This window comes from Emys orbicularis, chromosome 3 (genome assembly GCF_028017835.1).
Source record: "Emys orbicularis isolate rEmyOrb1 chromosome 3, rEmyOrb1.hap1, whole genome shotgun sequence".
Taxonomy (NCBI): domain Eukaryota; kingdom Metazoa; phylum Chordata; order Testudines; family Emydidae; genus Emys; species Emys orbicularis.
Window position 1 is genome coordinate 63,536,727 of NC_088685.1, and position 16,891 is coordinate 63,553,617.

General features: G+C 42.1%; 1 protein-coding gene across 1 annotated transcript in view; it reads left to right on the plus strand.

Moving 5' to 3' along the window:
* The first annotated feature begins 5,254 nt into the window (after positions 1-5,254).
* MEI4 (meiotic double-stranded break formation protein 4) overlaps positions 5,255-16,891 on the plus strand; it is a 179,881-nt gene continuing 168,244 nt past the window's right edge. The window contains exon 1 of the mRNA XM_065401400.1: positions 5,255-5,435. Within this exon, the coding sequence (XP_065257472.1) occupies positions 5,255-5,435 (181 nt within the window). The remainder of the gene's footprint in view (positions 5,436-16,891) is intronic.

A 16,891-nucleotide genomic window follows, 5' to 3' on the forward strand; every position in this document is an offset into this window, starting at 1 on the left:
GGGGGGGGGGCAGGGGAGCTTGGCAGGCCACGTGTTTGAGACCCCTGGTTTATTCTATCTATGAGAAATAAAATATGTGCCCATTTTTATCTCACAAGCCAAACTAACCATAAAGTTCTATGATATAATTGTTAGGGTTTACTTTACCATAGCACCTAGGAGCCCTAGGTACGGATGAAGACTCCATTGTGCTAGGCACTGTACTAACACAGTACAAGGAGGAGAGTCCTGGCGCCCAGGCTCCAGCCCGAGCCTGAATGTCTGCACTGCAATTTTACAGCCCTGTGAGCCCAAACCCCATGAGCCCATGTCAGCTGGCCTGGGCCAACTGCATGTGTTTAACTGCTTTGTGGACATACGCTTTGAGTCCTTCAGTGAAATCCTGGCACAGGTGAAGTCAATGGCAAAACTCCCATTGACTTCAGTCCAGCCAGGATTTCACCCCTTGTGTATCTAGATTCCTAGGAGCAGCAAAATGACCACCCCTTTTAACATGCTATCTGGGAGTGTGAGACAGTGCAAGGTAATGTAACTTTGCTGTATGTGTCCCAGCTACCTCTCTCCTGCCTAACCATCCACTGCGCTTTCCCCACTCCTCTGTGATGTATACTGCTGCTTCTCAGCTAGGCTCAGCACAGGAATCCCATGAAGCTGAGTGAGAAAGAATGCAGAGCACTGCAAAGGACCATTTGGTGTACTGGGAGTATGCAAGTGGAGCTGGAACAGCAATGGTGAGGCTGCGGATCCCAAAGAAGGAAGCGGAGTGAGCATGAGGATGAGGTTTGAAGGGATCGATGCTTTGTTGAAGGAAGAGGTGATAGAGCTGGAGAAAATGTAAGATGCAGGTGGGGGAAGAAAGGCAGAGGAAAAGAAATACAGGAGTGTGTGGCACAGAGAGGGGTACTCAGGGTACTGTGATACAGAAAGGAGAAACCCAGCAATAGGAAGATTATGAGATAAGGGACCTGCAGAGAGAGCCAGGAGTTCTTGGGGAAAGAAGAAAGCATGAGGATAAAAAGGAAAGGGATGGTGCCTGAGAAAGAGAGGTGAGGTGGGTAGAAAGGATGACTATGAAAATGGCAGACACAGAAAATAAATAGAAAAGAGAGAAGATGACAGAAGTAAGTAGATTTAGAAGAAAATATATTAAACTGGCGATGAAAATGAAGAAAAACTGAGAAGTGAATAAAAACCCCAAAGCTGTAATAATTAAAGTTTATTTAATTTCAAATATTTTTGCTAAGATATTTTATGGGGTTTTTTAAAATGTCAGTGTTTGGTGTTGTATGCAGTGTAGTTGTACCTGTGTTGGTCCCAGGGTATTAGAGAAACAAGGTGGATGAGGTAATGTCTTTTACTGGACCAACTTCTGTTGGTGAGAATGACAGCTCAAAAGCTTGTCTCTCCCACCAACAGAAATGGTTCAATAAAAGATATTACCTCATTCACCTTGTCTCTCTAGTGCAGGGATCGGCAACCTTTGGCCCACGGCCGGGCCGGTTTGTTTACCTGCTGCATCCACAGGTTCGGCCGATCGCAGCTCCCACTGGCCGCGGTTCGCTGTTCCAGGCCAATGGGGGCTGCGGGAAGCAGTGTGGGCCGAGGGATGCTTACCCTGGTGGGCCGCGTGCCAAACGTTGCCAATCCCTGCTCTAGTGTTTGCTGTTAACATTTTGGGAGTTTTTTAGTTTCTTGACATATTGCTGCAGTAGTAATGGTAGTCATGTTCTATAGTAAAAAAAAATAACAATTGTAACATATCTGTCACAGTGTATGTAGTGCTTTTCCATTGATAAAAAGTGTTAAAATCGATCAGTGGGAATTTACCTGCCTTTAATAGCATTTGTCCCCTGCTTTGGATCTCCTTATCTCATACTGGTATTTCTGAAGAGCTCTCTGGGGCTTCAGGCCATTGACACCTGTTGATGAAATGGGAGAAGGATGGCCCAGAGCTGCTTGAGAACTTCAGATGTACAGAGGCAGGAACTCTCTGTCAGCATCTCCTGGTGAGCCAGGGGAAATGGCTGAATGGGCCAGGCCTCATTTGAATTTCACTTATGCGACAACTTAGGGAATTTTGGATTAAAATTCAGTTGAGTTTTGAGTTTGGGGAAAGTAAAATGCTGTTATCCCTGATGGGAAATGAAAGGACAAGAGATGGTACACCTGAAGTCATCCTGGCTGAGACTGCAGTCCAGCACAGTTGGGCAAAGGAGCCTGGACCAGCTAAAAGGAGAGAGGGGAGGGGGAAAAAAAGAAAGCTCCTGTCTTCTGCTCGGAGTGTCTCTCGTGATAAGGGTTATGCTAATCAGATACCACTGATTTCTCTCTAGAGAGCTAAGACAGCAACAAAACAGTGGACAATGCAGAGCTGGGAGAACTTTGAGGTGACAGATAGTGTGGAGAGAACAGCAGTCTGCCTGAGGGATTCCAGTGTGGGTCTGCCTACCCCGCAATCAAAGCTGAAATCTGTTGAGCTGGGTCAGGTGCTAGAGGCCCTAGCACAGCCCAGGCAGCACTTGGATTCCACCGATCCAGGACAACAAACTGTGAGTGGGGAGCTGGGGAGGAGGGAAGTGTGTAGAATATATTAGCCACTCACAGCTGCCGAAGAAGGAGAGAGGTTGGGACTATGGTTAAGACACCTTGGGGACAGTCTTACCTAATAGACATTGCAAATGTATTAATTGCTGGGTTTCCTGAGTTTATTCCAGTCTTCCTTCCCCATGTTTCTGAGTTTGGGGTGGGAGTGGGGCAGTGGGGGATCAAGCCAATGTTATGTAAGTTTAGTAGGAACCCATAGAAAGTTGTTCCTGACAACACCTGGAGAAGGGTTACATATGTCTGGTGAACACCAAAAGACAAGGGGGTTTTAAATTTACTTGGGGGGAGGATTCTCCCAGATCTTCCTACAAAGGCTTTATCCATTCAACTGAAACTTTAGCTTGGAATACATATTAAGTATCTTAGCATAAATGGAGCTCAGCCATTAGTTCTGACTATCATACTAGTATTGTCTCATCTTGTGCTGCCCTGTCTGTCTGCTGCATCCATCTATTTTCTCCATATTTCTAGCCTCACTAGATCCTGTTGTATTAATTCTCAGTCGTCAGTGGTATTCTCATCATCTCCCCAGTCCATATTCTTATCAAATGTATTTATTGTAATGTAATAAATGTATTATCCACAAAGGGATTTAAGTGCCTAGCTGCCACTTTAGGAGCCTCTATACAAAATTAGGTCCTCAAAACCCCCTTGTAGAGGCCTATTTTTTTTTTTTTTTGCCGCTGCGTATGTGTACAGACAGCTAAGTTCTGCTGCCCCTAGCTCATGCCTAAGCCTCAGTGCGATCCTCAAACTAGGTGTTTCCCTACCTTATCTTGCCTGTGGGGCCTAATCCAGTGGGCATTTGCAGAAGCAGGAAGAAGTGGTGATAATGGTTGTATAATTTTTAGCTCAGTGGTTAGGGTAGTCACCAAGGCTGTAGGAGACCTGGGTTCAAGTCTGCCCTCTGCCTGATATGGAGCATGGATTTGAATTGGGTCTCTAACATTGCAGAGGAGTGCCCTAGCCACAGGCTAGTCTATGGTAGATGTTTCTCAGTTTCTTCTGTTGAAGCTGTTTCACATTGTATAAAATACTTGGAAAAGAGGAACTTAGGTCTATCACATCCCACATAAGTACCCTAGCTACTGGGCTACACAGTCATTCTTGCTCTTTCTCTGCTCTGGACTTAGGTACCAAACTCCCATTGAGGGACAGGGCTTAGGACCTATGCCCACCCCCCAGGATTTCTTATTGGCTAACTTGGATGGTTCCCCTTTCAGCTGGCTGCCTTTTGTGGATCCCATTTTTAGGTGCCTACCTTTCCCCATGCATTTTATAGGCAGTCTGGGAACCTAACCCAGGGTTTGTGGATTTCACTAGCCGGCAGAGCACCTAAACATTAGGTTCTGCAATGCTGCATTTAAGTCCCCTTTGTCAATTTAACCTGTTGTGCATTTTGACCCTTAACTCCCTTCTTAAAGAGTCTGAGAGCATTGCTTTGCAGAAAATTAATCTGAAATTTAATAAATAATCCTATCACATCAACAAACACAAGTTAAAGATGTTGCAAGGCAACTAATTTAGAAGAGTTTAATGTGCCATAAATATAATTCAAAACAAAAAACGTACTTCTGTACAATTACCATTATCTATATTTTGGCATGTTAGAGGTAAGCAAAAGCAATGATCCCTTGACTTTTGAAATGTTCCTATTCTCCAATAATAGGGATAGCTCAGTGGTTTGAGCATTGGCCTGCTAAACCCAAGGTTGTGAGGTCAATCCTTGAGGGGACCATTTAGGGATATGGGGCAAAAATCTGTTGGATGATTTAATTGGGGATTGGTCCTGCTTTGAGCAGGGGGTTGGACTAGATGATCTCCTGAGGTCCCTTCCAATCCTGATATGCTATGATAATACCCATCTCTGAATCAATAATTTTCATAAAGCTGAATGCAATAGCTTGCTAAAATCTTCAACAATGCGTCTTTTGGGAGGTCTGTATGTCTAATAAATGTAAAGAATATTGCATTTCTATGTAATTTAGACACCTTTATTTCACCAGATGCAAATAATAATATATTCAGTCTGTATCCTCCTGTATTTTAAATGCTGCACTTTTAATTAACTCATTGACATAACAGCCACCACTACAGAATTTAATTGCCTTTGCACTTTCTCAAAGTTACCAATGGTGCTGCATTCCAAAATCACTACAACGGGTGAAATCACTCTCTTCTACTGAAAAATCTATGTGAGAGGAACAGAGATGAAGAAAACTTGGTAGAGTTCCATCACAGTTTTCCCAGAATTTTTCTGTTGGCAAAGACCAAGTGCATCATCTCAAGAGTGGCTCAGAGATGCACATAGAAATGTAACTTGATCTAGCCCCAAATCCTGCATCTTGGCAGGGGTTAGACTAGATGACCTTTGTGGTCCCTTCTAATCCCATGATTCTACTACAAAGTAGAATCAGAATGATATCTCTATGAGTATGTCTGCATTGCAGCCAGAGGTGTGAATGCAGCATGTGTAGACATTCCCAGGTTAGCTTTACATTTGCCATGGAGCTGAGGGCGGAGGGCTAACCAGACCATGGCCCAACCACTTTTTAGCTCTATCTGTGTAAAGGGATTTTAAAAATCAATCAAACATGAAGAAGAAACAAAAAAGAGAGAAAATATGGACAAAATATAAAGGGAAATAAGGATGAATTGTGTGGGAAAGAAAATAAGTGAAGAGGATGGAGGGGAAAGTCTAAAAAAGGAAGAGAGAAAGTGGGAAAGCAAAGTAAGAGATGAAAACTGGAGGAAGAGGGAAGTGGAAAAAGATATGGAGGGGTCTGAAGAGATATTTGCTGTAGTTCTGGCATGTGAGCTTGTCAGATCAGGTACAGGGCACAGTTTGCTCAGTGGGGATGTGGTGCCAGGCTCACTTTCCTGTCCTGCAGTTAGAGGGCAGGATGGCTCAGTGGACTGGAAGGATTTTGTGTAATATTCATTTTGCTGCTTTTTATAAAAGTAGTGGCATATGCCCTGAACTAGCTACTGATCACTGTGTACATGCTATCTAATAAAAATAATAATACCTAACTTTCATACAGTGCTATTCATCAGTAGCTCTTAAAGCAGGTAAGGAACATCATTATCTCCTTTTTACAGAGCGGGAAACTGAGGCACATAGCTAAGCGGTTGGACATAACCTCCTGACCACACTGCACCCATTTTGAGACCATGGTGCCTGGGCTCACTGAAGAGTCAGTTCCCTTTTCTCTTGCATTAAGACATCCAGGATCCTTTTTCTCTGAAGTCCTGCATGGATGTGTTCATGGATGTATGCCCTCTTCATCATGCACATAACCCAGCACCTGTACAGCACAGGGTCCAAAGTTTCCCATAACAGCAAACATCAGCCTGCTGATGATGATCTGCTTCTGTGATGTTTTTATTTTGCCAAACTAAATTTTCTTAAAAATGTATTTTTATTTTTGTGCTACTGGGCTCTCACTGTTTGTTGTGATGATATGCAAAAGTAAGCAATTACATTAGATCTGATCAGATTTATTGGTGGGTTTTTTTTCAATCTGATACCATGATGTAATTGACAAGTCTTTCTAATAACATATTCAAGGGTTGTAAACCTTTTTCAAGGAACAAGTTACATATGCATGCTTGCTTTAAAGAGGACTAGTGTTTATCTCGTCAAAGTTACTCTATGTATGTAAATTTCTTTAATAGCTTTCTTTTTTTAATGGACTGTTGGGCCTGATCCTGTATTCACTGAAGCCAATGGCGAGATGGATTCAGACAGGGCTTTGGAATTTAGGGAATTGCTATTGGGAGGGTGGGGGAAGATCAGTCACTGGTTTTCAGAGTGTCAAAAAAAGCAATTAAAGGATGGCCAGGTGAGTAATAATACTAGCAGGTGTGGGAGTCTCGGATTTGGCCAGTCAACACAGTACAGACTTGCCTAGTGCTGAGGCTGCTGGTATGAGGCTTCTCTTCATGAGAAGTTACCTCAGAAAAGGAAATTTCAGTTATGGCGATGTCAAAGAGCACATATTGTTGAGGTGCCCCTGGTGAACTAGGATCCCATTTGTGCAGGACTGGAGTCGTTACATCCACAGCACAGCTTGGAATAGGAGCCCAGTGGATTATGACTGTCAATGGTGGCATCCAAATGTATGCATAAGTTTGGAGACCTCTGTGTGGGGGTATATATGTGCTAAACCTTTTCGATTTACCCCTTCCCACATGTTTAAGTGCTCAGGTCTCAGGAATTGGTGACTGGATGTGTGGTCACAATACTGTGCATTTGTCCCACAGGCAGGTGGCAAGTTTATTACTGGGCTTCAGCAGCAAGGCAGCTCTGAGCTGGCATAAGTGGAGGGGCATGCAATGAGGTCAGCGGATGCCATCTTACATTCATTGTCCACGTAGAGTCCACATGAATGGATCAGTGTGTACCTGGGGGGGAAACAATTTGGGAATTTGGTAACGGGTAAGACAAAGATTGGGGAGGGGGTGGAGCTGGGCCCTTGCCGGGAGGTAATTGTAAACCAGCATGAGATGCTGCAGAAGAGGAGAAGCTGCAAGGCAGTTGTGGGTGGACAAGACCAGAATATGAAGAAAATCAGCTGGTGGCTACATTATGGGAGCAGAGAAGGTTGGTGATTGCCCATCATGATGATTGCACATCCACTACCTGAGCTATTCAGGGAAGGGGTAGTACACCTCTCCAGCTGGGGAGTAGATATGATTCTTGCTGCTATTAGGGAAGGAATGGTTAAAAATCTGGGAATCTAGTGAGGAAGATGAGAGTCAGCCACACATATTACTGGTGCCTCCTGGTTGCAGGTGCCCAGTGCAGGTAATCATTTAGTAGGGTGTCCGGTTACCTGATAAATTAGAATTTGAAGTGGATTGGGAGAAATCATCCCCTAAAGAAGGTGGGAAACAGGGTTGGGGCTCTTAATGTCTGGTAGGAGACAAATCCCTCTTGCCCACCCCTTTAACCTCAGATGAAGTGAGGGCAGTTGGATCTCAGCAATGGTGCTGGAACCAAGTTAACAGGGTCAGAAGGGGAGGGGGGATGATGGCAGCCCTCCACCAGATGGAACAGGTTACAATAGGAAGAATGGCATGCACCGGATGACTTATTGCCAGATAGTTCCCAGAACTGTTACTTAATAAAGCTGCAGCCTAGCTAAACCACATTCCTGATGTCTTTTCTTGCCTTCTTGCGGTGTCTGGGACAATGCTTCATGGACTTAACAGTGCCTCAGTTGATATTATTCTACTTTGAAAATATTATTCTGTAATTCACATGTCAGTTCCCAAGAGTTAGTTCCATTAGCTCTCAGGATGTGTATATCCCTCTATGTATGTCATCCGATACAAACCTGGCTGTGAGTTTGTCATCATTATTTTATTTTCTTCTTCCCAATATTATGATGAAGTTTGAATAAATAGATGTCCGTGTCAAACTCTTCCATACGTTGTGCCTTTTCATGTGTTTACTCAATACTGTTTCCAGAGATGATGATAAAATCAATATGTACAACTACGCATGCTGAGAGATCATTACTGTAGGGGAAAAAATGATCGTCTGACAGTTTTCACTGTATACGTTCTCATTTTGGATTGTAGCCAATTCTTTGTTGGCAAGATCTACTCATTAAGAGAGCGATCCTGCAAATGCCTGACATAGCCGATTTAATTTTTGTTTTTTTTTAAAACACAAAAATTAAAATTTCATAACTATTTTAGTTAAAAACAATTTTAACAAAAACAAATCTGATTTTAAAAAACTTGAACGTTTAACTACATTCAAAAATTAATATGCTTGTTTTGTTAAAATATTATGTTTGGTGTTGAAGAAAAAAATCCAGAATACATAACATTGTTGTTTTAGTTAAATAAAACAATTTAAATGTCTATCTGGTGACGTTCTCCTCCTAATACAGCATGGCAAGAAAATCTTCCAAATATTAATGATTAACCTGTTGAATTGGAGATAGTTCACCTCCCAGTGACTTCATAAATATCTGCTTCAATTACCTTTGGTAAATGAAATAACCAAACAATCATTCATTTTCTGATATCGCTGTAAAACTAATCTGAAAAGTTTTCAAAATAAATCACTTAAAAATGTATAGTGTGTTCCTTCTAAAAATGAAACCTACATCTATCTCCAGTGGTGAGCTGGAGCCGGTTCACGCGAACCGGTTGTTAAATTTTGAAGCAGTTTTAGAACCGGTTGTTAACCCGCTTCCCTGCGAGGGGGCGCTGCGGCTTTGATGGGTTCCAGCTGGGAAGTGATGTAATTCCTCCTTCGGCCGCCGGGGGCACTGCACTGCGGGAGCCATGTGGGCCGCTGCCTGGCCCTGGGCATGGGCCCTGTTGCTGCTGCTCCCCCAACCCCTGGCCCAGGGGTCGGAGGAGTGCCTGGTGGGTCCCCGGCTGCTCTGCTGGGCGTGGGCTGCGTCCTGCTGCTCGGGCTGCTCCAAGCCTCTCTCCCCGTGAGTACCCGCCACCTTGCCCGCAGCCAGCCCCTGTCTCCAGCCAGCCCCGCACCCCCTGCCCGCAGCCAGCCCCAGCTGCACCCCCTGCCCTGCCTGCACCATCCCCGCACCCCCTGCCCGCAGCCAGCCCCTGCCGCACCCCATGCCCTGCCCTAGGGTGACCAGATTACATGAACAAAATACCGGGACACATGGGGGGCGGCAGGTCCGGAGCGCTGCCGAAGCAAAAAAAAAAAAAAAAAAAAGCCGAGCCGGAGGGCCGCACCCCCTGCCCTGCCTGCACCAGCCCTACACCCCCTGTCCGCAGCCAGCCCCTGACGCACCCCCTGCCCTGTCTCCAGCCAACCCCTGCCGCACCCCCATGGCCGAAGCTAGCCAGCCCCGCACTCCTCTGTCTCCAGCCAACCCTGCACCCTCCTGTCTCCAGCCAGCTCCGCACCCCCTGCCTCCAGCTGGCCCTGCCCCACGCCCCTGTCTGCAGCCGGCCCCACGTGCACTGGTGCCCTGCAGTTCCCAGGGCAGTAACCCTGCAAACCTGCTTCAATGAGGGAGGTAGAGAGCAGCTGGGAACCACACATGTGCACACCGCTAGGGTGACCAGACAGCAAGTGTGAAAAATTGGGACAGGGGTTGGGGGGTAATAAGAGCCTATATAAGAAAAAGACCCCAAAATCGGGACTGTCCCTATAAAATCAGGACATCTGGTCACCCTAGCACACCCCCAGGGAGTGGCGGGGACCCACACATGCGAAACGGAGCTCATTTCTAGTTCAGGCCCATCTTTTTAAAAAAGAACTTTAGGTAGGGTTAACATACATCCGTATTTTCCTGGACATGTCAGGCTTTTTGGTTCTTAAATCGCTGTCTGGGAGGAATTTTTAAAATATGGACGTATGGTAAACCTATTGGTACAAAAAATACATACTGTGGCACATCCCTTAGATCAGAACTTTTTATAGGGAACCAGTTGTTAAGATTTTGGCAGCTCATCACTGTCTATCTCTGAGTTGTGAAGAACATGTATTAAGGTTATAACAACCAACAAGAATTCACTTTTATGTAGAAATCCATGATTAAATCAAGTCTTCCTAACTAGTGATTTAAATCATGATTTAAATCAAATCCACCCTGTCCTATTTAAAATTTAGTGGCAACACAACATTTTAAATACATGAGAGGTACTCTGATACTACAGTGAGAGGGGGCAGATAAGTACCGTGATTAGAGAGAAAGAGAGATTAGATAAATTAATTTATCATTTAAATTATGATCCCAGTATTTTCTAAATTTTCCATATTTTTCCATTTAGATATTATGCATTTACTGAGTTGAATGATTGCATAGTTTATAAGCAACCCTTGATCACATCTTAAATTGACAGCTCTGCTGATTTTGTAAACACAGCAACCTCTGCATCACCCCATCACATCACATCAGAGAAACAGAAAGGGAAGAGAAGGGTGATCATACTTGTCCACTCATCAGCACTTCAAAGAATCTATACTGAGCTTATCCTGAAGTTGAGTTGAAGTTTGTTATCTTAGAATAGCTATTAAAACATACACAACACACAGAAAAGCATCCAGCTAGCTAGATTAAAATACTTTGACAGATGTCAAAATACTGAAAAAACACAACTGATTTAATAATCCCTTAGCACCAGCGGGTCCTAGATGCTTACCAAAAAAATGTATTACCTTTGTTGCAGGAAATATCAGCCAAATGCTATTAGTGTTAAGTAAGTGAATTTGCAGGACTTTCAAAACATTTCATATCTATTTCTTTGACTTTTTTTTAATAAAAAATACTTTGCAGGCATTGAGAGAATTTCTGTAGAGTGAATTAGAAAAATTATTGGAACATAGGACATAAAAACTGATGTGCTAACAAAAAATAAAGTGATAAACTGTTCCATCCCACTAGACATTGATGATTTGCTGCCCTTGTGGGACAAGGTATACAGAAAAGGGGCTCAGTTCACTTCCAGATGGTTTTTGCTGGTGAAACCCAGGGTGTGGAATTCCTGTGGCAGAAAATTTACCTAGAGGTGGGTTGCAGCTGTTCAATCCACCTCTAACTCCTGCTCTGCTAGGTGCCCAGGGTTGGACTCACCGTTACCTCAAAAAAGCACCAGCACAGTGCGTCTTTGGGCAGCTTCCACTAGCTGGGTTTTTCTGCAACCCTCATTCAAGTTTAAAGAGACTTTTCACTGGCAGAATCACTTAGATGATGGGAGTGCAAACAATTCAAATCAACATGTGCTAGTAGTGATGACTGTATCTGTGGAGTGTGTAAATTCCAGTTTTTGAGCAGAGGGTTAACGGGAGTCTGCCACTGAAGAGCCTTGCCATTAAAGAATGGGGCTTGGCCCCGATAGTGAGCTAAGGAACTGCATAGAAAGGGAGAAATCTCTCTTGTATTTAGAGATTTTGATTGTGAGAAGCATTGTTTCTTGGTTTAGTAGGAATTCCTGCTGCAGAAAGCCATTTGCTTTGCATTATTCTGTTGACACCTGAATCATTCTCAGTACTGGTGAGTGATCATTTTAACTGCAGCCAATGGAATCAGTAGATAAAGACCCCTCTAATATAAATGGGAGTATTAACCTTCTGAACCCTGACAGTGCTCATGTGACTGGAAAGAGATTTCCAGTTTCCTGCCAGCAATCATAGTCTAGCCGTTCTCTCCTCTATCTGCCTATGTGTGGGCCACACTGAAGTCAGTAGGAGCTGCTGTGTGCTCAGCACTTTTGAAAATCAGGCCATTCATTTAGGCACCTAATTATGAACTTGGGAGACTAATTTTAGGCAACCATTTTTGACAATCTTGGCCAAAGTGTGTTGACACCAGCACTGTAAAAACAATCAATCTTATGGCTAACAGCAGTAATCCAAGCAGCATTTGTGAAGTAGTTAATAATTGGGCAGGGCATGCAACAGTGTCAGTTGGTGGAACAGAAGATTACTGCAAAGTGTAATATGTCTGCTCTGAAGAAATATAAACCCATGGGCACCACTGGAATGCAAGATATCAGCAAGGAGAAAGCTGTGTAGCATTTTAGAGTTTCTCTACACATGAAAGTTAATCTGGAATAAAGTAAGCTGGGAATTTAAAACAGATTTACTATTCCCAGTTAATTCCATATGTGGATGCTCTTATTCTGGAATAAGAGTGTTTGAATTACAGATGAGTTTAATCCAAGTGAAGGCAAGACTGTCATTTTGTATAGAGGGACATTGATACCCCAGACGGGGAGGACTATAGTGACTTGGCTGGAGGGCTAAATCACGAAGGAGCACCCTGATTTCCAGAGAAAAAGAGAGATCACAGGGAGAGGAACCGACAGAAGGAGGCATGGAACCTGTAAAGCGCTAATCCTCAGAGAAACCAGGAGGACGTGCCCCAGTGGTGAGTGGGCCCCATGACACAACCGAAAATCAAGATTGCAAGAACTCAAAGAAACCAACAGGAACAGTCCAGAAAGGATCTGCCTTGACAGAAGGCCCCCTTGGAATTGTAGGCATTTAGCTAATTACAGGACCATTTAACTGATTCTCTTAAGCTATTTACATTTAATTCATCTGTTTTCTAATTCAAAGACTTCAGTAACTAGAAGTCAATAATACATTAAGTTATGAGAACAATGCATCAAAACTAACCTGCTCTATCTGATTAAGGACACTGAAAGGAGAGTATCACAGCCTTCAGCATATCAAAAGAGATTGAGTCTTTTTTCATTTTCTCGCCTCTGGCAACATGTAACATGAGGAAAAGAAAAATGTTGTCAGTTAACAAAACTTCTAACTTTGATAAGACTAGCATTAGAAAGAATACAGAAACATTTTGAAAATTAACACATTAAGAATACAGTAACAAAGGCAGCCTTAGGTTTCATGTTAATATTTCTTCATTTTGGTTATTAGTCTGTAATATTAGCAAATGTTGGAGGCTTGAACTACAAAGTAAGCTTCAATCTAATGCTAATCAGTCTTACTTAAGGTACCAACATTTGGGGAAAAGGGACAAGTACAGGTGTTTGAACATTTCAAAGTCAATGGAACTGTCTTTGGGGAGAGGAAGGAGGAGGGGGTGGTTTTTAGATTTACTGTGAAACAATTATGCTCCTGCGAATTCTAAATTCCCTCTTTACTAAGGCTTAAAGGCACAGATACATTCTGTATTTACAGCAGTTGACAGTTCAAATGCTTGGAAGCTAATCTCTCTGTGTTTACTTTTCATTCTGTGTGGGGAAAGCCAGCCATACGTGGCGCCTATCTGGAGAGCAAAGAGGGCTCAATTTAGCAGTCTCTAGACCATTCCCGAAATAAAACCACTTTGCATGTCCTCTCCTTCCCTTCTAGGGGACTGGGCAGCAGCCAACCAAGGAGACCAGGTGGAGTCCACACAGACATAGTTTACCAACTATACCAGTCTGCCTGTGCAGTCTTTAAACTCTGGGGGAATTCCTGACACTGAACTGTCCTAAACCTTGTTTTTGAAAGGCAATTCCCAGACTAACAACAGTCATTAAACAAGACAAGGCTGTAAACATTTATCAGTTATTTTGGGTGGGCAGGGGAGCTTCAGCAGAGCATATGTATCAAATCCTGAAATCTTTGTTCTCTTCTTATTTGGGCAAAATTCTACCTGAAACCAATAGTCCTGTATTTTTCAGTGCACTAAGTTCTTTTAAAGACCCCCACCCCATTTTTAAAAAAAATATAGATACCTACCTTAACTCCAATGTAATGAGTTTTTAGCTTGAAATTCAGGATATACTTTCCACTGAGACATTAAATGTTATTATCATTATTTAATTAATTGTATTTTGGTACCACTTAGGAGCCTCAGTCATGGACCAGGACCCCATTGTATTGGATGCTGTATACAAAGAGAACAAAAGGTGGTCCCTGCCCCAAAGAGCTTACAGTCTAAGTAGCACTGTTGTGCCCGATGATAAGGTTGAGCGAGTACTGCTCTGAGAGGCAAGTCAGAGCCCAAAGGAAAATATTTATGTCATGATAGTTAAGTTTCTACATTTCCCAGAAAAAGAAAATGGCAATGTCTTGCATTATTAGCCTGCCACCATTGACCTCTAGCTTAGTTCTCATTCCAAACATGCCCCCAAATCTGAACATATAAAATTGATTTTAAAAAAATTCAGTGAGGAACTAAGATGTGTGTGTAATAGTAGTTCCCAAAATCCCACTGGGTGCCTACCTGGAACTTTAAGCATCTAAATACCTTTAGAAATCTGTCCCAAAGAGCCTGGTATCCAAACACACTAATCTTTCTGCACTATAGAAAAATAATTTTCAGTGAACTACTGAAAATGGAAGGCTTTTGTTAAGAGAAATCTGGCAAACCTGAATATATACTTACATAAAAACAACAAGGAGTCCAGTGGCACCTTAAAGACTAACAGATTTATTTGGGCATCAGCTTTTGTGAGTAAAAAACCACTTCTTCAGATGCATGTTTTTTGAGATCACCCAATATTCCCGCTCAATACAAACAATAGCCCTGCTCAATACAGACAAGTTTCCTTGCAGTGAATGCCATGCAAGCAAAACCCTGCACCTGTGCTGAGCCCCAGTGTAGTCAGTTGGACTCCCAAGTGGTAGAAGGGTCAGTTTGCTCAGAGCCCATTGTGCTATTAGGGCCTAATCTTTCATTTTATACTCCCAGCCCTTTCCAATTCACTCTGTTCTACAAGGAATTTTGTGTTCTGTCAGGCAAATACCAATATAAAAATCATTCCTTTCCTGCAGTGCAGAAGGAATCTTAAAGGGCCAGGACTTGAAGGCTGGGATTCTTAGAAGTGTTCAGCATTAGCCTAACTCTGCTTCTATTGAAGTTAATGAGAGTTTTACCACTGACCTCAGTGTGAATGTAGCTTGGTCAACATTTAGCACTTCTGAAAATCACATCTCAAGTTTTTTTTTTTTTCAGTTTATGATTTTGAGTAATATTTCTCTGACTCACATCACTATTTTGCTAATTCAAATGATCAGTGGTGAAAAATAAAGTGAAGGTAATTATTTGTTTAAGCCATACTTGCCTCTAATTACTGTCATCTGATTCCTTATTGTAGCCAAATTTGCTCTTCTCATCTTTCCAGTAGGAAATAATTTTGCCCTGGTATCTACCAGAATCCTTCTGTTCCCAGCTAAATGTTCTCCCTTCTATCTTTTCATTAGGTCTCCCATCACTGTGGTAACTAACTGCTTACTACTTAATCTACGAGTCAAAAACTCAAACAGAACAAAAAGAGGATCTAGAAAAAAACCTAGATTCTAATCAAATTAAAATATTAATTTTGGTGAGGTCTCTATTCTAAAAATAATATGGCAGCAAAGGTCTTAATATTCTAATCGTTTGAATATAAGCTGTAAGTTCACCATGCAGAAAAAAATGGATTTGTGATTTTTAGAGACTCTAGTGAATGTAAAGAAATGTACAATAGATATTCCTGCCTCTAAAGCTCGTCAGTTTTATAAATTAAGTGTTATTTTTAATAAATTGAAATGTTACTTTTAATAAACATTATGATAGTATCACTAGCAGAAAGCCATGAGAGACAAATCTGGATGTGCTAAATATGGCCATGATCTTGCACTGGATCTGTTCAGACTAGCCCATGTCTTTAGTGGGCATCTGTGGAGGTATAAGGGTCTACACATGGTTCCAGTTTAGAGGCTGCTGTTTGGAGGTGTTAGCTGGACTCCATTTAAACACACTTTCAACCTAAATTCTATTTTTGACAGCAACTGTTGTTTGCAAATATTATACATCTTTAATTTTCCTATTAACCCACTGATGTAAAATACATTTTTACATTTTGCATTAATGCACTTCTCCTCAACAAGACCAACAAAACAAAGCAATATGAAATTTGGAAGCCAAGCCATTTTGACAAGCCGTTAGCAAGAGTATCAAAAAGTCAATAACAAGTAGATGTTTTAAAAACACTATCATTCAAAGGTGTCTTCTGATTTCCTCCCCCCCCCCCCCCAAACTTCACAGAAAATTTCAACATCAGTTATGATGTATCATGTGGAATTTCAGGAGGATCCGTTTATTTTGGGAGAATTTAGGGGATCTACTTTGTGAAGTGGTTACTGTAGCTCCATAATATTACTTTAATGCTAGCCAATGTACAGCAACACCCAGTGCCCATTTTTAAGTCAGTGAGAGTCTTTCCATTTATTTCAATAGGAAGTTGGAAGACTTCTAATGTCTTCTCCAAAGAGCTTAATTCTAAAAGAAGAAACATGTGAAAGACAGGTGATCGAAGCAATCTTTTTTTATACAACTTGTGAAAAAGATAATATGAAAAATAAATTTGTATACACTTAATAGTTTATACTAAGATACCAAATTCTACCTGCAGTAATTCTAATTCCTTGATCTCCATATCATTTACCATAGGCTCCTACTGTACAATATTAGATACCTTGATTACCTGGCATGATGGTGTGGCCAAACGACAGAAATAATGAGTTCACTAGTACTCTATGCCACATGTGCCACTTCAGGACACTATCCTGCTCTCAGTAAAGCTGATGGAAGATTTGTGCCCTGTGTGACAATATCAACTAGGTGATATTTTATGGTGAAGTTGATGTACTTCATTTTTATTTATTGCCTCAGCTGACTGTGGGTCCTCTATGTAGAAGATGGAACCAAAACAACTAAATAAGTTGTGATTCAGACCTTTAGTTAGTCTCCATATAGACATTCTTATTTTGGAATAATAGTGCTCTATTTTGATCCAACTTAAGTCAGTAAAGAGCTGACTTAAGCTATATTGAAACAGGGAA